The sequence below is a fragment of the Asterias amurensis genome, chromosome 8 (assembly GCF_032118995.1).
Source record: "Asterias amurensis chromosome 8, ASM3211899v1".
Classification (NCBI taxonomy): domain Eukaryota; kingdom Metazoa; phylum Echinodermata; class Asteroidea; order Forcipulatida; family Asteriidae; genus Asterias; species Asterias amurensis.
In genome coordinates, this window is record NC_092655.1 from 4620209 (window position 1) to 4642008 (window position 21800).

General features: G+C 38.6%; 3 protein-coding genes across 12 annotated transcripts in view; 1 reads left to right on the top strand and 2 right to left on the bottom strand.

The window, feature by feature from the left end:
* Positions 1-21800, top strand: part of LOC139941159 (uncharacterized) — a 26567-nt gene continuing 4767 nt past the window's right edge. Inside the window, exons 1-6 of one of the 8 annotated variants that reach the window (XM_071937617.1) lie at positions 1-32; positions 7074-7197; positions 7785-7994; positions 8459-8546; positions 9954-10288; positions 12211-17302. In XM_071937617.1, the coding sequence (XP_071793718.1) occupies positions 7142-7197; positions 7785-7994; positions 8459-8546; positions 9954-10288; positions 12211-12439 (918 nt within the window). In that variant the 5' untranslated portion in view covers positions 1-32; positions 7074-7141 and the 3' untranslated portion in view covers positions 12440-17302. Of the gene's footprint in view, positions 33-6297; positions 6469-6529; positions 6575-7073; positions 7198-7784; positions 7995-8458; positions 8547-9953; positions 10289-12210; positions 17303-21800 lie in introns of those variants that run through there. The other 7 variants (XM_071937620.1, XM_071937613.1, XM_071937618.1 and 4 more) reach the window with 7 other exon arrangements.
* Positions 1048-5908, bottom strand: LOC139940720 (uncharacterized). 3 transcript variants are annotated; one of them, XR_011786498.1, is made up of 3 exons: positions 5762-5908; positions 3124-4948; positions 1048-3091 (listed from the first exon to the last, which is right to left on the bottom strand). XR_011786498.1 is itself a non-coding variant. In XM_071937084.1 (2 exons), exon 2 carries the CDS (start codon positions 4913-4915, stop codon positions 4532-4534), a length of 384 nt encoding a protein of 127 aa, XP_071793185.1. In that variant the 5' UTR covers positions 4916-4948; positions 5762-5908; the 3' UTR covers positions 1048-4531. The 3 variants fall into 3 exon arrangements, 2 of the variants coding, with proteins under 2 accessions (XP_071793185.1, XP_071793186.1); XM_071937084.1 differs by having other exon boundaries at positions 1048-4948; XM_071937085.1 differs by having other exon boundaries at positions 1048-4945; positions 5762-5882.
* Positions 17298-21800, bottom strand: part of LOC139941158 (uncharacterized) — a 6230-nt gene continuing 1727 nt past the window's right edge. The window contains exon 3 of the mRNA XM_071937611.1: positions 17298-21144. Within this exon, the coding sequence (XP_071793712.1) occupies positions 18932-21144 (2213 nt within the window). The 3' untranslated portion in view covers positions 17298-18931. The remainder of the gene's footprint in view (positions 21145-21800) is intronic.

Below are 21800 nucleotides of genomic sequence, written 5' to 3' on the forward strand. Positions count from 1 at the left end.
GATCAAAACCAAGGTGGAAACCAGTGTCTGAGGTACATGTTAACCGCATAAACACTTCATATATCAACAAATTTATCATTATTTTGATCACTGTTTCGATCATGATTTAACCACACCATCCCTAACCCATCATATTCAAACAGCACGCTTTGTTTAGTCCTGTTGGACTGCACCAGTTAAACAGTTAATGCTTTACATGATCAGCTACACCACTATATTCAGAGTCCAGGGATGGATTTTACAAAGAGTTAAGACCAACTCAAGTTGGGCAAGTTATCATCCTAACGAGTTACTCATCTTAACTTAGGACTAGTCCCAAGCTCTTTGTTAAATCAACCCCTGGCCTGTATGCCCTCGGCTTTAAAAGAGCAAGGGCACCAAGGCATTTCTCCTTGGTAAAGGGCACCCTATGAGGAAATTTTTCATTTATTCTGGAACATTTTAAGGGCTCCAAGGCAATCAGGGGGCATGGAGGCAATCACCTTCGTTGCCTTTGGGAATAGTCAGGCCTGAGAGTCCAACAGTTTGGGTATTGAGTTAATATAAATGTTGGATTTTGTTGAGTAATGATCCCAATAAATCACCCAGGGGTTGGTTATTGTCAAAGACATCTATTCTCGAATACTTTGGCAAATGTAAATGACAACCAAAGTTTGAAGTATATAGACCGCCTTGCATTGGACACCATGTCACTGATGAAACGTGTACGGGTGAAGAGCTATCATTGGGTGAAGAGCTATCATTGGCTAGAGTCGTGCGCAGCGTGTACATGTTCCCATAGAACCTATGCACATGACGTCATTTCAGTACGGCGCCCTCGCCTTGAGGTCAAAAGGAGGTTGTTCATTGGCCAATCTATGTGCGTTTCGATTGTTTCGTCACCGTTTGACCTCAAAGATGGCGGCTGGATGACGTCAATGCATAAGGTCTATTGCAGGTTTCCATTATTGGTCATCAAAGATGGCTCCAATGCAAGCAGGTCTATTACACACATCCTCCGTGAGAAAACACTCTAAAGAAGAAACATAGAAACATGACACCACTTACTCTAGTAATACTATGAGATTTAATTCTCCACAGAAAAATACAGGTTTGTTAAATCTACATGTACAATCCTCTGGACTTCTCTCACACATTAAATTGTTCTAAACTGATTCTCAGATCTACGTACATGTATTAAAAAAAAAACTAATTAAAATTGGTACATTATTTTCAAGAACTAAGAATTCACAACACTTCTTGCCAGAACACAGGTTTTTGAAACAGATGATTGCGACAAAACAAAAAGTTTGTCGTTAACCATGACAATCAACTACCACAGAAGCATGTGGTGAAAATGAGTAAATCCACAAACACGAGTACAACTTACTGATACGCTGACAAAAACACAAAACTGTCCTTTCAGTGAGCAAAATAAAGTCAAATGGTCGTAATGCTTGGGTTTTTAAAAAAATTGTCGTAATGCTTTTTTTTTTTTTTTAAACCAGGGCCCAGGCACACTGACCTCAAGCTGTGTTTTGTTTTTAACAAACTACTCTTCCAAAATGTTTTGATTTTGTTCCCACAGTGGCATGATTGGCAAAACAAAATCAGTCTAGAATTGTGTCATGGTTGACTGTGAATTTATATTTGTGCAGGACAAATTTATGAACATCAAAATAGTCATACGGCAAAACATTAGGAGTCAACATCACAACAGGTTACTTTTTTGTCAAACATATTTAAATGCTAATTTACACAAACTAAAACATTAAAAACAGTGCATAATAAAAAGGTACAGAAAACAATACTATTTTCTCCCAATATTTTGTTTTCTGTAATAATGTCCAACACGGAATCTTCAACGTCAAAAAATCCTGAATCAAATACATGAGGTTGAAGCCGAGTTGAATCTCTCCAACTGTTCATTTTCTTGTTCCATTTTCTGCAAAACAGTTTCTTGATTTCCTCCCTGTTTTACTTTCATTCTAAATTGTAAAATGTCAGATAGATGCACTGTCTCATTCTTCCAAGGAACTGGCCATCAGCTTTTTAAGCAACATTAAAAACAGTGGCAGAAAACTTTTGATAATTAAAAATGTACAGTAAATTTTTAAAAACATGAAAATGATGCCAGCTAAACACAAAACAAAGAGATGTATATGACCATCGACTCTAATTTAGGAACAACTTTTTTAAGTTCCGCAATTGACTAACAAGCTAACAATATTTAAGCAAAGCTTTTATAATAGAAGCAAGAAATGTTAACATGTCAAGTATATGCCAGAACTGAGAACAGATGAGAATTGTGGCATGCTACAAGAAAATTTACTTTAATTTAATGTTTCAGTGGTAGCGTTTGCTGGAAATGCAATGAAAATGTACACTTTATTACTGGCAGAAAGTTTTGGGAGACCACTGCCCATATTCATAGAGCTCCTCATAATTTATGCTTACCAGAATAAGGTTACCAGTCAAAAGAACATTCCAACTGTACTAACTGACTGGTATCCAGCTGATTTTTGCTTAGCAGAAAATTTTGAAGCAATTATTGTTGCTTTAGCAGCTCTAAGAAAATTTGATGGTCTTTTCTTTTGCACACTGTACCTTGTAGAATTTACAGTCATGGCCAAGGTCAAACAATGGAATTACCCGATTGTGTAACAGGGCCCAACTTCATGACTCTACTAACATTTCTTAGGGTAAAATTTCTGCGGTTGCTGTGAAAATTAAGAATGAACAGCAACATAAAGAATCCACACGCACAAAGCAAAGTTTCCTTGCTTATCTGTCGACCTCAATCATGGACTTAAGAGCTTAAGTTTGGCTTACGGTAAAGTAGTCATGAAATTGGGCTGTGGTGTCAGTTTGAGGCCCATGAAATACCACAGAGGACCTCGAGATGTACCAAAGCCATGGTCCTATTTCCACAGGTTAGTTTTGTAAATTACCATTGTACAATCGAGTACCAGCTGTATAAAATTAAAATAAAACTGTTTTAATGAATTTGTACAAAAGCCTGGCTTGATCCTGAATGACAGAAAACAAAGACAGGACTGGATTAGTGAACAATGACATGGATTTTGTTGACCTCGGGATGAACTTGCTTGACCTTGTGACATCTTGAAAGAGGTAAACAATGACCTTGTGACATCTTGAAAGAGGTAAACAATAACTTGTCTACTTTTGTAATTCACAGCAACAACCTTCATCATCAGCTTGGCAGTGAGTTCTTAATTTATTTTCTTCAGAACGTATCATAATCAATATTTTAGATGAATTTTGATTATCGTCACTAGCTGATCATTGCTAAAATGTCCTTGAAAGACAAACTAGAAAGTTGTGACAAAATTCAGTTTATTGAGATAAGTCTCCTCAAAAAGTGACAAAGTTAAATTCACAATAAGTTCATTTCTGGTTCATGCTATTTGTTTTTAAATGTTTATTTGTAATCATTTGACTGGACTTTATAAAAAAGTGTTCAACAATACATGAAATTGTTAAAAAATTTAAAGTGCATCAAAATACATGAAATAGTTGTTTAAGACTGACAAAAAATCTTAAATTTTAGTTTCTTAAACTTAAGCGATAAAAAACAAAATAGTTGGTGGGTAACTAGCGCCCTCTTTTGACAATCAATTTCAATTTAGACCTCGAAAAAGAGTTTAAAGTTGCAGGGCCTGATTTTTGCCTAAATATTTTTTATACAATTTTTTTTATAGCTGATGCTGTTTTGTATCGAAAGAAAAATAGCATAATGTAACATGAAAAGCTGTTTGTACTATATGTGATGTCTGACAACCTTGATTTAATGCCTGCATCTCTTGAATCTATAAAACAAATAGATAGATTTAACAACTTTTGGGGTCAATAAGGAAATAAATCCGACTGGCATCTTGAAAGGCAAGATGATACAAACTTGAAATTAGATTTTAGTTTCAATAAATGAACAATGATGCCTGAAAAATCCTTTCCGATATAAAGACTTTTAACAGATAAATGTATCTTAATGAATCCTGCACATTTTTTTTCACAAATCTATGCTTAGAATTTGTTTGCATTGTAACATTCCAAATTATTGTACTTCCTCTTGTGCAACATGAAAAACCACATTGTTCTTCTTGTTGTTGAGTTGTTTTCTAAAATAAAGCACAACAAGATTTGTAGAGGGGAAAAAACGCAAGCCAGTATTTCTTAATTTGGTTTTCAAATTTCAGTTTCAGGTGGCTGTCACAAAAGGGTCTTGTAATGTATCAAAAAACCTTGCAGCATTTACTGTTTCTGGGTTGAATATTTTTAAAACAGAAAAAAAAGTAAATCACAATATACCTCCCATTCGTGTAGTAATTACATTAACCACCTAGTATGATCCTCAAGTACATTGTAGGAGAGATTTGTGTCGGACCGACCTCACATGTAAGCAACAAACTCTTGACATTTTATTGTTCTTTTTCTTTGGATCGACTTCCTCCCTGTGAAGATAACCACTGTGAAGATGTCCACAGAAGACATGTTAACTTCTTTCAATGCTGAAAGGTTTGGAGGGCTTTCTTTACTCATCTGACAGCTCGGCTGTTTCTTCATCTTCATCCTGTGGCTTTGCCGCCTTGCTTGGTCGTCCCCTCTTCTTCTGTTTTGTTGAGCCTGCTGGTCTGCCTCTCTTCCCAGGGCTAGCCTTAGCCTTTTTAGCGGGGCTTGACTCTGCTGGAGGTATAACTTTGGACTTCTTTGGTGTGTCTGGATCCGCTGGTGGGTTGAGACGTGGTCTTCCGCGGGATCGCTTTGGTGCGTTGGGGTCGACTATCTTTTTGGGTTTACCTGTGCCTTTGGGTCGTCCTCTGCCCCTCTTGACTGGAGCAGGAGAGTCGGCTTGGGGTGCTTCTTCATTGCTATCATTCTCCTCAGCCTGGACTACGTCTGCCTTGCGTTTCGGCATATTGAAGGGTCTTGGTTGACAAGTTGATGACTACTGAAAGTAAATAAAATATATCCTTACTTATCATTTACGCAGGAAAATTATTCACTATACGATTACAATAGCACTAGCATTTTTTATGCTTATTATAGTCATCTAACATCTTGCTGTCACAGTCTTGGCTGTTGTCAAAATTACGTGGATATTGGTAAGGGGTAAGGGGAATAATAAAAATAATATGAAAGAGATATATTCTGACACTGACAGAAAGACACTGACAGAAAGAAGTATAAATGGTCATCTATTCAGCTACTTGTCAAAGCCTAAAAACAGCATATTTATTGACAATTGTGTTGTTTAATTCTAAAACAAAATTCTGTTACTTAATTAAGCATTTTTGTTCCATGCTTTTTAATAATTAAGTTCTAATCTGAGTCCGACGACTAAAGTAATATTAATATTATTATTAATAATAACACTAAAAACCCCAAAACAAGCTCTGATAATTTCAATATAAATTCCTTTTATTTATAAAAAAAAAAGAAAAAAAGTACAGGGCCTACCAACAGTTTCAAACAAAATCAAAATAATTCGAAGAAAATCACAAAGAAACATTCTGCAAAATATTCAAAAACTAACATTTATTTTTAATTTACAAACCGAACCCGAATTTTTTTTCCAAACATTGATTGTTGAAGAATGAAGTCTGTAAAAAAAATTATTAGAAAAAAATTATAAATAACATTTACATGCATTCAAAAAAATCATTTTAAAAACCAAGCAGGTTTAGTATGAAGCCTGCTTCTCATCAACAATAAATACCCTACTCTTATTTGCAAAAGTTAGTAAATAAGACAAATAACTTACGCAGAAATGGACAAAATCTTTTCCCCTCGCACAGTACACAGAACAAAGCAATGAACAGAGACGCGAGATGGAGCGCCAACATTTGGTGATGCACAGTATATTGGACGTATACAAAAATAGATCGATTGGTTTGTTGCATAGAGCAATATATAGCTCTTTGGATTGTTGTAACGAGGTGAATGTGTACAAATGTCGACGGCTGAATATTTTGCCCTTGATATTGTCAACAATTCCAATGTGAGATATGTTTATTATGCAGTTGCGCGCGTTCAAAATCAATTGCAATGGACATTATCAAATTATAAGGATTTGTGGTGGGGCAAAGTTGAGCCCCAACCTGGAAATTTCCGGTCAAGTGATGGCGCCTGTTTTTAAGGGGAACTGACTGTCAATATTACTTGCAGCACCATTTTTTAATTGCCGACCCCATTGAATGTAGTCTGGTGTACAGATTCTCATTTCCCGTGGTTTGAATAGGAGAAAGTCGGCGGGAATCTGATTTCAATTTGTTTATGTTGTTTGAGATCAAACAAAAATTGTAAACACAGGGTGAACACGTGGGTGAGCGGACGTCGTGTGTGAACGTGTCATTGTCAAAAGTTGAGTGGTTTGCCTGAATCTACAGATTGCGCATGGTAGCATCAGCTTCGTTAAGCCTCTGAACTGTGGTATAAAAAAAAGTGCCATCATTATTGACATGAGCTGGGGTGAATATAAATAAATAATTAATGTACAAACTGCGCTGGGTGGGCATGGTCACGGTTAGTTGCGATAACGTAACCCTCCTCCCGACGTTATCGCAACTAGGTCACGGTTCGGCGTTACACTTACTGGTCCCACTTACTTACCACGGAAAAGTTTCCGTATGGCGCCACCACTTTTTCATTTGATATGAAATAATATAGGAACTTATTTACCTGATTGATATATCCCTTTTTCTAAAAATGAGTGAAAAAGTGGTGGCGCCATGCGGAAAGTTATCCGTTTATATACATAACAATTAACATATTTAGTCACATCTAAAACTTCACACTTATAATGTTATTTTATGAAAATCATATTGTACTATATGTATTCTGTAGAATTATAATGTAAATAAAAGTCAAATAACTTTTACTACCAAAAGTTGGCCCACCTTGTTTGGGTTAAGGCTCGCTTTTAACATATCCGCCATGGTAACAGTGACATACGACTGACGATAAGAGAGCACTAACACACAAACAAGGTGGGCTAACCAAAAGTATACCCTGCTTTTTTTATGATCAGCTATTATTATTAAATCTTTTTTGTTTCTGTTGACTCACACTCACAGACATTGAGCTCAGCTCAGAAAAGAGTGCCTTGGATGTTCTGCACATCCATGACTGTTAGCTGCAGAAGATGCCTGACAGTGACAGTGACACTGACAGTGGCGGTGACAATGACAGCAAGAACAGGTAAATATTGCTGACAGTTGTTTTTGACATTGATGTCTCATAATTGTTTTCTAAGCTTTTGACCCTTCTAAAAAATAAAATATAAATACAATGCACAGTTTAAAATATACACACAAATCAAAAGCAAAATGTGCACAAGAGGGCAAAGCTCCTGTGATGGTGACGTCGAAAAAGTCATTCTGCTATTGTTATTTTAAAATGATTCTTAGGGGGTATTTTGAATGGAATAGAGCTGCCAATAACAGAGCTGCCAAATCTGTCCATGTTCTAAGGATCAAATTCAGAAGTCTCCCTGATTATGGAAACTTTTTGTTTCCCTATTATGTTGAATTTAGTTAAAACAAATCTTCCTGATTGCACGATGCAAATGTTGGCAGCTCGGTACCAAGTCCAAGACAACAGGAGGCAGAGACAGTTGCTTCTATGTAATTCCATGCCTGACTTCAATATTTATTTCATATACTTCTGCATATATATAAAGAGAAGTGCCATCGACAGAAGTGGCATCATTTTCTTCAAACGAAATGTGTATGTACAAACAATCATCGAGTGAATTTTGTTATTGAAAGTTGATTTCGCACTTCCAGCAGTGCAGGCTCTTTAATCCGAGGTGGACAGAACACACATCTTCAACCAACAGTCCGCAAAAGTGGAGCACCACAGACCACAAGAGGGCTTCCGTCATGGCTTACTGCCCCATGTAGCACAAAGAAGTTAAAGAGAAACAAACTACAAGCCAGCAGATTGCCCAGCTCAAGTGAATCTCTGGAAGACGGCAGTCCTCAGGAACCGTTAAGGTATGATACATGACCAAAATGTGGCATCCATGTAGTGGCTGTGCACCAAACTCAAGTTCTGGGCCCAGTTTCATAGAGCTGCTTAAGCACAAAAAGAATCTAAGCACAATCAAAAAATGTTACAAGCCAAATTACCATGCCACATGTACAATTTGTGACTGGTATCCTGCTCATTTCTGCTTAGCAGACAATTGTTGAGCAATATTTTCTGCTTTAGCAGCTCTATGAAATTGGGCCCTGGTGTAGTTGTCTGAGTTCAGGTCCTGGTCCTGTTCATGGCACAGATTTCAATAGAAGGCTTTTTCACATGGTGCTAATGTGCTTTATTTGAAAGTCAAGTGCTTCCAGAAAGAACCTAGTTGGCTACAAAACGTAAAGCGGATAACTTTTGACTCTTCTTGTCAATCAAGTTGATCGTTAGTTAGCAACAGATCAGCTGATTTTTTTTCTTTTTTTCCCAACAGGAAGAACGTCAACTCTTCGTTACGATCCACTGTTTATTGCATGAGTCCAGCTGAGTTGTATGAGACGGCAGTCCTCATCTTGCAAGAGGTATGAAGATTTTGAATATATTAGATAATACCTGGGTGGACCCTGGAGTCGATTTCACAAAGAGTTAGGACTCGTCTTATCTCAAGTAACTCGTCCTAACTTAAGATTAATCTTAAGGTCTGCATGCTACAGTGCAGGGTTAGGACTCGTCCTAAAATTAGTCTTAAGTTAGGAAGAGTTTTGTGAAATCGTTGGCAGGTCAAACCCCCAGTATGTTCGAGTAGCCTTGACGTCATTGTTGTGACTCGCCCGGGTCAGCCCCAAGTAAACTGCTTGTGGAGCGTGTTATTGGGGGTTGACCAGGGCCCAATTTAATAAAGCCTGGAACTTAAAGCACAAACACTCCCTAAACACAAAATAGTATTGCTTAGCAGAATCAGGTTACCAGTCCAAATTACATTGAGTTTGCCCAACTCAATTGTTGCTTAGCAAAGAAATTTGTCAAGCAATAATTTCTGCTTAACAGCTTTATAATTGGGCCCCGGCGTGACAAAATTATTTTTATTGGCCACCATTTTGCTTGTATTAAGGCGAGATTTGCCATGGTAGCACCATGCGAATATCTCTTTTGAGTAGTGTTGGCTCTGAAAAGTATTAGGCCTCTATGGGAAGTTTTCCTTTACAACTATCTTTATTTATACCCTGCCAGTAGTTTGCAAATCTGTAAACATATTTTCAACCTTACCAATGTTGTAAAGTCCCTTTAAGATCTTAATCTATATGGAGACAGTTTGTCAAGTGTTTAGCAGTTGATGCTCAAGAGTGATAGATTCACACACTTCGAGGAAGGCTTACGTCATGAGAGATGTTTGCGTCATCTTAAAGATGCAATCTTATTTTCTTTCTGTCGGACGTCATCACTGTGATGATACAGCCCCCATGGTTGTTAGTGTTTTGTCTGCTAACAACAGGCATGACATTCTTCCTTCTTTAGTCTGTTTTCCAATTTGTTTATACCCTTGGGAGAAGTCAGAAAAAATTTCAATAGCAAGGCCTCAACAGTCTGTTAGAGCCTACACCATGTGTACAATTTAGGCCATCCTTTATACTTGATAAAATGTCCCTACTTTTTTCCCAAAACCAAATATGGCTGTAACCAGCCTTAATGCCTAAAACTTGGATAAAAAGTCTGTCCAGAGCCAATGTGGCTCACAAGCCGGTGTTTCTACCCAGTTTCCTTGGCATTTGACAACTAAAAATATTTGTACTCTCCCTGGAAAGGATGCCAGTCCAACGCAGGTTACTCCCCAGCTCTTGCCGGCACCCATGGGTACTCCCGGGTGGAGAAGATAATTACAAAAAGTGCCTTAAAATCATTATACATTAATTTACACTTTCCATGGCATATGGACAAGTAACTTATGTAACATGCAATTATTCTTGGGGGTTTTTTCTTTTCTGTTTTAGAAAGCTAAGGCGGAGGATTCGAACCAAGATACCCAGAAAGATGCCCCATCATCGTCCAAGGGAGGTAAGACATCTCCCCATGAGGGGTCAACACCCCAGGGGTCAATGCCACAAGGGTCAATAGCTGTGAAGTCACCACCTCATCAGAGGTCAACTCCTCAGATGTCAACTGCCAAGAGGTCAACACCCCAGGAGTCAACACCCCAGGGGTCAACACCCAAGACCACCATGTCGGATCAGTTGGATGAAACAACTAGAACAGGAGGGGCAAAGTTACTGGATGACATTTTCTTCAGCCCATCTTCAAGGGTCAAGCCGCCACCAAGAAAAATAAAGTGAGTACTTGTAAAGAAGGTTGGGGTTGGAGGAGGGGGGGGTGCAGGAAAGGTTAATACATGATGACTGGTTTCGCAGCGCGGTGTTGAATGGAGTAACTCAGCACCAGGGAGGGGCTGTTTGGGGGCATTTGGAGCTAATCACAGGAGTTGTTACAAGTTTCTTGAATTCAGTATTAATATTCAAGTTCATCCTTGGATGGTTAATCCTGATGTAATGTGGTGGTTTGTTGATTATCACATTCTTTATGGTGAAACCTGGGTAAGGATGCTACATTTGAACTTCAAAACTACTCAGGTTGTTTAAACTAAAATTTAAAACGCAAAACTTTCTTTTATAAACTTGATACATGAACCAGTTATCTTAAGAGGTGTTCCTGTCTTAGTTATTGCCATAATGTGCATTTATCTGTAGTTTGTTTTATGTAGATGCCAGATTGCAACTAATCTACCCAGCAAAGTAGACATACAGATGGACATGGTGGGGTTACCGTAAACCGAATACACATTTTCATTTATTTGTTGCTGAAGGGATTAAAGCAAAACCTTCCAAAGTAAATAGAGTAGAGATTGCTTTTAGTTACTCAACAATTGCACTGACGTCACAGTATAAATACACCGATTGGTCAAGGCTTGACAATATTCCACTCAAAGTTGTCAACTAATCTTCCTGTGTTATCTTCTACTAATAACAAATCACTGCTATTGTACGTGTTCTGGTTTTTAATGTCCGACGCCAGCGCTGGGGCAATCTATCAATTTTCCCAGTATGCTGATTGATGTCGATATGTAGCGTGCTAGAGTGGGGAAAATTGACTCTTGTTTTCCGGCCAATTTGAGTCTTTATTCCGTAGCAGCGTATTCAGTTACTTCCTAATGGCCGACATAGCGTTCGTAATATGTATCTAGCATCCTTAAAAAGATAACAAGGTTATGTCAAGTCAATCGTAGCGACCAAAATTGGACCCTTAAAAAGCCTGATAGCACACTCAATTGGAAAGGACAGTTGTGGTCGAATTTCGTGCAAATTTGAGCTGAGGGGTTGTTTGCATTTGGACTGCGAGCACGGCGAGGTAGAGTAATTTTCTAGTCGTGATTGTCATTGAGATAGTAACAGCAGTGGCCATCAACTCCGCGGGGTATGAAGTATCAATATTAGCTCCGTCATCGTGCTTCAGACGTAATGGTCTTGATTTGTTATTTTTCTTTGTTTTTTAAATGGAAGAGACTTTATGAGTCCAATGTCAATATGACGAGGAAGAGGTGTCATTGGTTAGACTTGCTTGGCCCCCTACTCTAAATGATGCAAATTGTTTCCTGATTAATGAAGTAGATTAATGAAGAGTACTTGTATTGACTCTAGGGGCCATTCAGAAAAGTCAATGTTCAAAAAAAATTATAATTTATATACACTGATGGGGAAAGTAGTGCTGCAAATGAACCAGATATTTTAGATCAAAGGTCTGCAACATCAGTCGTTTTTAATGGTTAAAACAAACAACTTTGTAGTTTAGTCAGGAATGATGACAGCCACAGTTTGGCCAGCTGGGTATTTTGTCTTTTTTTTTGTTTTTGTTTTTTGGTAATATTATAAACAGGCATGATATTTTTCCTACATTAGTAATTTTCTTGATTTTGTGCCAATATTCTCACATGGTGTATCCCAACATATGCATAAATATTTTAGTAACTTTTTTTTAATAGTAATTACCAATAGTGTTCAATGCCTTTAAGAAGGTGTGTCTATTCAGGCAAGATTTGATAATTTCTCATGCAGAAAGTGTCTTCCTTCCTACTCAATTTCTTCTAGTCGTACAATTCAAAACAAGGATCGGTAATTGTTACAATGAACAAATTGTTTCTTGACATATTTTCCTTCAACCTCTATCCAAAACGTACCTTTTCCCTTCTTCAACTCCTAGAGCTCCTCAGCAAAACCAGAAATCATTGAGAAGTCCCTCCATCCAATCACAATGTATCGCCCCTGACACAGTTTCAACAGTACCAGAAACTGCTGGCTTCACTGCAGCATCTATAGGAGGAAAGGACTCTACCACTGGCCTCTTGGGTGAGTCTTTATTGGAGCACAAGCCAGAGGGGACAAGGGAGAACAGGGGGCCTGATCTTTCATTTTTAGATGACATATTTTAAGTTTTTATTATTTATTTTATTTAACATTCGTTGAACATTTGTAAGTGTTAAAGGGACAGTTTGCTTTCAGATCGGGTGCTTTGAGCTCTCAACATAAGCGTTTGTTATTAAATTAATATGGTTGGAAAGATATTTCAAAAGTAGAACATAATGGTTTGCACAAATATTCCTCAAAATTGTGTCAAGACAGTCAGATTGTTGTGTTTGGGGCAACTTCTTGCATAGTAACATTTAAGAGATTGCAAACACAAACAACATTCTAAAAATAATACTCTGGTCTGGTGTTTGCTTGCCAAAGTGTACCCAGACCTATAGCATATGTAGAAACGCTGAATAGCTGTCTGAAGGACTCAATTCAACATTCGCTAGTAACCAGAGAAGTCACCGTATCAAACATTATTAGAATTTAACTCTCCAATGGCTTATTCGACCCAATTGCAATGTGCATAGCGTATAAACAAACAAAAATCACCATACCAAATATCATTAGAATTTAACTCTCCAATGGCTTATTTGACCCAATTGCAATGTGCATAGGGTATAAAAAACAAAAAACCCAATACCAAATATCATTAGAATTTAACTCTCCAATGGCTTATTCAACCCAGTTGCAATGTGCTTTGTAGCGTATAGCCTCAGAAGTTACATTTATTTTTTACCAATCATTATAACTTAACCCCTCAATGACTTATTCGACCCAGTTCCAATGTGCTTAATACTTATCTTACTTTTGTGGCCTTATGGTTCGCATTTACCGTGGCCTTCTCATCCAAAGAGACTTGACCCTCATAAAGGCATTAATTACAAAGACTTCTTCAGAGATTTAGCAAACAGATGAGCGTGCGTCAGAGCTTGTTTTATGGTAGGGAATAAGTGCAGTGTTTATGACAGTGGGGTTGTTATTTGAATTACAACCAGTATTTGGATTCAATTTAAACTGCAACCATCTGGTACGACTCTCAGTCATTAAAAATGTAGCATGTACAGATTATGTATAAGTTGGTACACAGGGTTTACGTCCCTTTTGTTACTACATATTCATAAATACCCCAGACAGTTTCCATACTCCTATTGGTAGAGAGCGCATCACGTGGGGGTGTTTAAACGGTTGATAATGACCAGTGTTTACAACAGGCTAGCTTTCGCGTGTCAGGCGCACTAGATTATCACGCGGAATGCAATTCATAGCGCATAATCTCGTTCTGAGTGAGCGCACGTAATCTATTTCTAAGCGTGCCCGCGTACACACAACCCACACACGCGTACACACAACCCACGCGCAACAGACTCTTCACAAAGTTTTTGCAAAAAATATTTAAACCTCAAATTTTCAACTGTCAAAGTGTCTGTAATTGTATTTTTTTACATTTTTTAACAAAAGGTCATTTATGAATGGGAATAAAAGAGTAGTGACTCGTTCTTAAACGTCCATTTAAAACCTTGCAGGGTCGTTGTCGTGCGCTCAAGGCCCTTGCCTTCCACACGTCAATTTGACCCTGCCGGTTACCTTTTTATTCCCTTATTAAATGCCTAGGCCTAGATTAGAATGGGTAAGACCTGTGATATTTTTTCACCAGCAAGAAGGGCACCCAAGGGCCAAAGTGACCTACACCAGAATGGTTGCTCGGCCTGTTGGAATAGTTTTATGGCACAGCAAACCCATTAAGTTCCTTCTTGAGATGCTACAGTTGTGTATTTACAATATTATGATGGAGCTGAAATACGAATCTCATAGTATGACTGTTTAGACTCCCCCCCCCCCCTAAGAAAAAGGGGAAATTAACATGAAGGATGAAAATATGGCCATTTGTGGGTGGAGTGTTCATGTTTTTGATCTAATTTGTCTTGGAGAGATGGCAATAGGGGAGAAAATGCTTTTGAGTTTCCCCAGCCTTGTTACTTCACTAGTGGAAATACATACAAATAATAAACATTTGTTTTGCAAAAATACACGCACATTTTGTTTTTAGAAATGCTACAAGAAACTGCGGCACAGTTTCTTCTTCGGGGTTACAGGTGATAAAGGGTTGACCCTAAGAACAGGCAAAAGTACATCTATTTTGTTTTTGTGCATGTCTCATATATAAATGGTTATCTTTGTTTGTACTTTGATGCTAATGATAACTGGTAGTATTATTGGTTCCTACTATTATATCACTGGTTTTAAATTTATGAAAAAACTAATTGTGTTCACAGTGTATATAATTAATCATTAAAGTAAATATACCAAACAGTGAAAGTATTGACTGTTTATTATCTCTGCGAAATGCCAGTAGAAAATAGACTGAAACTTTGATGGACAAAGAGTACGATAAGTGTTGTGAGTGACAACCATTCTTGTGATGATAGATTACTGTACTTTGAGCTCATTCAACACCAAGACAATGAAACAGATTGCCAATTCTCTAATTAGGCATGTCCCGAACACTGGAGTATTCCACAATGGCAAATAACCATGTCATTCTGTGAACTTATATGTTATACATGTATATTTAAAGGCAAAGTATACCTTTGGTTTTTGGAACAGTTCGTTTGTTTTAATCCAATGTAAAAAATACAGTATACATGTAACTAACCTGTGAAATTTTCGTTTCAAAAGGTGAACTCGCATCACTGTGAGATATCGCCATAAACCCGGAGCGATTATGTCTGAGCAGGAAGATTAATTCTAAATCAGGATACACAAACTGAGAAGCATTACTGACAGAATCACTTCTCATGTTCAAATATTGGTGCATCAAAACTCATATCTTTTTCCATACCAAATTATTAAAATAATTCTCAAATTGTTTGATACTATTGAAAACTGCTGTACTTCTATCACAGTAAGTTGCTATTGCAATTTTGTTAAGAGTGATCACCAAACGTATACCTTCCCTTTAAGCTTGCTGTGAACAGACGAATTGCCAAAGTGTCACAGCAGTCTTTGTAGATCTTTGTCAGAATCCCCCTTTTGGGAAATCTGTGGAATGACCTGAGCTTCAAGTCTTGATATGAATTGACATATATTCCCTGTGTAGTTTGACTGCTTTCATGTTGTCCTTGTACATGTATGTAAACCTTTATTAGTTTAACCAGTAGCATTATATTCTCTGTAGGAAGGGATGATTTTTACTTAACCCACTCATGTGAGATGAATTTGCTGTCAAAATCAAGGATGAGAAGTTTCAGACTTTTATCTGAATTCAGACATTTTAAGTAAGCCTGGTGAAAGTTGTTAGCCGTTATTTTATCAAAATATGTAAAGAAATCCTGTTATTTTATCTATTTCTCTCGTACTGATGAGTACACTGTTTTCTCAACTCTTGGCAGTTACTCATTTACTTAAATTTCCACTCTGTGCAACTTTTGTCAACTTCAAGAGAGAGCATACAACCTCAAGCATCTGCATAGAACAGTACACAGGTTTATCATTGCTGAGCCAAATACTTGTCCTCATCAGTTCCCCTAGATAAAGGGTAGCAAATTATGACTTAATGACAATGACATTGACCGGCTGGGTTGGATTCAAACTTTTTTTTTTTTTTTTACTTTTGCCCTTCAAGACCATCTAGTGCACACCCATGTTGATCTGTCGAACACTGATACTGCTTAATTGCCTTCGGATATCCGTTTCATGAGCGGACTCAGCTGTGATGTTGGCATACCTAGTCATTGGGACATGCGATCCAGCACTAATTTAAATTGTGAAATGTTTGGTTTAAAGTTGAGACTATAATAGTAATCATCCTGAGAAACATCGCTGCATGAAAACTTATCCGAGTTCAATATAGTGTTTCCTATGGGACACTTTTGTCTTCTCGAAACATGAAAGTAATTCTACCCTAATGCCACACATCATTTACTTTTGATTAAACAAATTTTACAAATGAAATGTTTGGTTTATAGTTGATTCCATATATAACAATTGTCTTAATGAAAACTTATCCGAGGGACAATATTGTGTATCCTTATGGGACACTTTTGTCTTCTCGAAACATGAAGGTCTTCTACTTATCCATGACACGCTACATCATTAACTTTCGATTAAACAAAATTGGTTTTCTCCTCTAATCACAACTAAGGCATACAATGAACACAATGTTCAATCTACTATTCGTCACGCCTCATCGTGTTAATCTAGGATCTTGATAAAACACTCTGCACAATTGAACCGCAATTGAATCAATAGATCTAGAGGTAAGTACAGCATACCTCATTAAATAACCCTCATTAAAGCCATTATACACTTTCAGTAAACAGTATTGTCCAAGTCCCACACTTCGTGTATCACAACTTATATATAAAACAACAAACCTGTGAAAATTTAGGCTCAATCGGTCATCGGAGTCGGGAGAAAATAACGGGAAAACCCACTCTTGTTTCCACGCGTTTCGCCGTGTCATGACATGTGTTTAAAATAAATCCGTAACTCTCGCTAACGAGAATTTATATTGTTTTACCGTTTTCTCAAAAAGTAAAGCATTTCATGGACTAATATTTCAAGAGAAGTCTTTCACCATTACCTTCTGTAAACCCTGTAAATTATTTGTAAATCTGTGAACTTTTTGTTTTTTCTGTACCGAAAGGGTCCAATGGCTTTAATGTACAACTACACTGTTTGCATAATAACAAATGGAAGGGTGAAAAAGGGCAGCGCATCCCGCAGCATAGATTGCTTTGAACTTGGTTCACGACACGGAATAAACACAAACTACTCCCACAGAGCGAAGGAGTGAAAATTGGTTCAGGCAATGATGTTCTTGTGTTAAAAATCAAACAAAGTTTTCTCACCATATAAACACCTGACAACTAATCAAGTTAATAAATATTGGTTTTGTTGTCACAATTCTACAACTGTTATTTTATTTCAATTATTAGCCTACTGTCGTTTTTTTCCTTATACAATATCTTGATACTGATACAGTATTTAAGCATATAAACTGCGGAACTAAAAACAATTTGTATGTAGATTTTCAATAGCAAAGCGAGTATTACTTCTTGATTTGTGAAAAGCGATGACAAAATATGTGTGAATGTTAAAATGTACATAAATACGTTGATGGTTATCTGGTAAAATTTGATAAATATATAATCATGTACAAACATGTCATAACATGAGACATACATACTAATATAATACACAGCGGTTTCAAAACCAAAAACTACACTGCGACTCTGGCTGCAGCTCTGGCTTGGGCTCCTTCATTTGAAAACATAAACTTTCGTTACGGTACTTTAAACAGGCGGTGCACAAATCGAGGCCCTAGCCATTGTTTCCAAAATATTCTATGACATATCGAGCTTCTGTGTCACATTGAAGTACCTATCATACTATATAAACTATACACTCTAAAAAATGTCTAGGTCAAGATCAAGACTGCTCGATGAATTTCAAAAGAGTACCAGTTTTATCTCGAGTTAGGATGAGCTACTAACATAGGACTATCATTAATAACTCCTAAAGAGTCATAGGACTAGCCCTAAGTAAAGACTAGTCCTAAAGTAGTGACTGTCTTTGTGAAATCAACCCCTGATCCCAGGGGGTCTGACTCATTTCTGGATCAAGCTGACCCGGAAAGTGGTTACAATGGGATTTGAACTTGGATTCTGCATTTCTGGTTCAACATGTTCTTGATCAACTCTGACCCCCTGGCGGATTGATTCTGACCCTGGCTGATCAACTCTGGCCCCCTGGCGGATTGATTCTTACCCCTGGCTGATCAACTCTGACCCCCTGGCGGATTGATTCTGACCCTCCGGCGGTCTATTCTGACCCCCTGGCTGATCGATTCTGACCCCTGGTTTATCAACTCTGACACCGCTGCGAATCGATTCTTAACCCCTGTTTGAGCGATTCCGACCCCTGGCCGATCAACTCTTACCCCCTGGTGGATTGATTCTGACCCCCGGGTGGATCTATTGTGACCCCCTGGTGGATCTATTGTGACCCCCTGGTGGATCAACTCTGAACCAGAAGTTTTAGAAGCCATTCTGGCAACGAACTCCTTCATATTCTATGCAATTTGTTCTCAGTGTCAAATACAATAATTTGGTCCTTTGTAACTGAATGGAAAGAAAGACATGGTTACATATTATAACACAAATACTTTTTCAAAATTGCACATTACAGTTTCGAATCAAGGGTATACTAAGGCATATAATTTACATTTAAAACGAAAGGTTCCAAACTTGATTTGGTTTTATTCCTCCATGATTTGGTTCACATCCCAATATCTAGAAATTTGACAATGTGACCTTATCTCAGAATGGTAAATACAGCATACTCAGGTAGATTGATATCTACTTATCTTTTCTTAAAAGGACTTGACCAGGCCAATTTTATTGAGCTTTAAAGTACCTAAGTACAGCAAAATTATGCTTACCAGAATATGGTTACCAGCCAAAATACAATTTCCCATGTACAGTCTATGACTGGTATGTTTTCAATTTTTGCACAGCGGAATTTTTTTTTAGCTTGAACAACCCTATAAAATTGAGCACTTCTGACTACTAAAGCTCAGTGTCTTCATCAGTTGGAAAATTACCCGATTGTGGTTTTGTGTTTTCAGCCAGATAACGAGCTTCGTGTATGCCACTTGGATTTATTAACTCCATTTGGATCAATATGTCATTCATCTCAAGAATGCGGGGTTGGGATTCTTCTTCTCCAACTTGGAAAGTTGAATTTCTTTGTGGTATTTTTGAAGTGTAATCTTCAAACCAGACATCGTCAGAAACCGCGTTTTTCTCCCCTTTTCTCACGGGAACTTTTGGTTCCTGGTTTGATTCGGAACTAGGATTGATAGTAGCCACCATATGTTTTCCATTGGTATCGGTTTCAGCATTAAAGGTGCAGTCCGAACTAGGGCTTTCGACGTAATCAGATGTTTCAAAAGTGTCTGTAGTGGAGAGGTGTTGGTTGAGATTCGCGTCATTGACGTCTTGAAATACGTCTACAAATCCGACGGCAGGACCCAACTCTTGTTTTCCATCAGGAGCACTGATGTTGTTGTTAACACTTTGGGCGTCAGAACAAGTCTTGCCGCCATAGCCCTCATGGCCTTCGCTTTGCTCTTTGGCAATTACTAAAGTTTGGCTCTGTTTGCCATCATTTTCATCGTTTATCATGGGGTCACTGTCTACCGTTTCTCGTACACAAGATGTCCCATTGGTTTTGCATCCAACATACACCCCTCCGAGTGTCTGAGGAATTCCAACGGCATCCCGGTCGTCAACTTTCAAAGTCAGAGTCCTGCCTAACATTGATACCACAAACATATCACCCTCTAACTCCTTTTCATTCTCGCTTTCATGGAGGCTGAAATTCAGTGGATGGTCGCCAGCGACGGTCCCAACTTTCAAGGATTCCTCGTTTTGTTTTTCCTCGATGTCATCCAATATCTGGATGACAAAGAGACTGCTTGAGCGTTTTTGCAGGCCGTGTTTAGTTCCCTTTCTTTTGGGTAAGTCTACGTTTCGACGGTCAGTGGAATCTTCCACTGCGGGGACTTTACTGAGAGTCTTGTGTGATTTATCTCCATCGTCATCAGAAGGGTTCACCTCACAATTTCCTTTTTTTGAGTTCATATTGCCATTGTCAACACTGTGTATTGATTTCTTGCTGCCGTTTCCGGGCAGTCCGTTCTTGTTGGGGTGTTTGTTGGTGATGGAGCCACTCTTGCCTCGCCGTAGTAGAGACTTGGGACGGGTGTCTTCCCCTCCCTTCTTCCTCTCCTCTCGGACATTGCCATCGGTGTCCGGTGAGAACTCAGACTGCCTCTGCATGTGAGCAAGAGTCATTCGCCTAAGCTCCTGCACCGTGTTACGCTCCGGACGGATCAGGATGATCCACACCTTAGGGACAAATAACAGCACTAATCCAGCAAGGGGAGACACGCTGAGGAACACATTCCCCACGATGGTCTTGGCCTTGCCCTGGTAGACCTGCTTCAAGCCTAAGGACGTGAAGTACACGATCAAATTGACGGCCATGTTAGCCAGGATGTGCCGTGATTCGCCGTAGTTCTCAGGTAGGCGACGTGCACGGAACGCGAAACAGAAACACAGTATGGTAAGCAGTGTTGGATAGGCTGACATAATAATATCACCTGTGGCGTCAGATTTGCATTGTGCGTACGTTTTCTTCAACTCTGGGTCGGTGATGTATTCCACCGACGGACTGAAGATATTTACAAATATGGCGACTATTATAAGCTGGACAAGTGTCAGTAACAAAACTCCGACTAGTTGGAGATTACTCCCAAGGATCCACTGCCGGTGCACCACCTTAGGGAGACGGGCTTCGAAGATGCTCAGTACTCGGTGGGTTTTGATCAGGAAGATGGCATACATACAGGTAGACACTGGCCCTTCAAGCCAGGCCTGGGCCTGGCATCGCCATTGTTCAACAAGACCAATGTGAATCAATGGAAACATGAATGAGATTAGGAGCACAAACAGCAATAGGAAACTCAGTTCCCGATTGGCTGCTTTGACGATGGGTGTATATCTGAATCGGATGAAGACGATCACAACGAAGATATCTAGCAAGGTGCTGAAGATTGCAACGGAGAGAAAGACTATTCCTGCCGGGTCGCGAAAGTCTAGATTATTCAAAGGGAACGTCTGGCATAGACACGAGGTTGAATTGTACCACTCTGTCTCAGATAAACACGGGGAGAGAGTGACTGAAACACCGCTGCAATTGTGGTCATCCGTTGGGTCTATGAAAAGAAATGTGAAGTTTTAAATGTCAGTTCGCATTTTTGCAGATTTTGACAACACGTTTAAAAAACAACTTGGTGCCGCTTCCCATGGTGTATCGTAAACTTGGGTGCGGTCCCTCGCTATACGGCGGTTAACGGTTGTGTTAACGACTGGCACCCCAACACAGATACATGAACAAGTATTGACAAAATAGGGAGACCGCCAACATCTATTTAGATAGCTCAGTAGGTAAAGCACCGGCACGTTAATCCGGCGTTTACAAATTCAAATCCCAATCTACGAAATCGTTCTGGTTCAAGCCAAAACTTAGAAAAGCCAATTGTATAGCGTCTGCCTCACGTTCTCAATGCAAACAGCTCCCCCTAAACAAACAAATAAATAAATAAATAAATACAAAATGGCGAACAAAACAAACAACAAACAAACAAATCCCAACCAACAAACAAACAAATCCCAACGCACAAACAAAGACCCCCAACAAACAAACTAAATTGTTCTGGTTCAAGCCAAAACTTAGAGAAGCGTCTTCCTCACGTTCTCAATGCAAACAGCTCCCCCCCCAAAAAAAAAAAAAAAAGCAATCAGCAAAAAACTTAGGCCTATATACTGCAATCCATCCAGAGTGAAATTGATACAGTATACACAATCACAT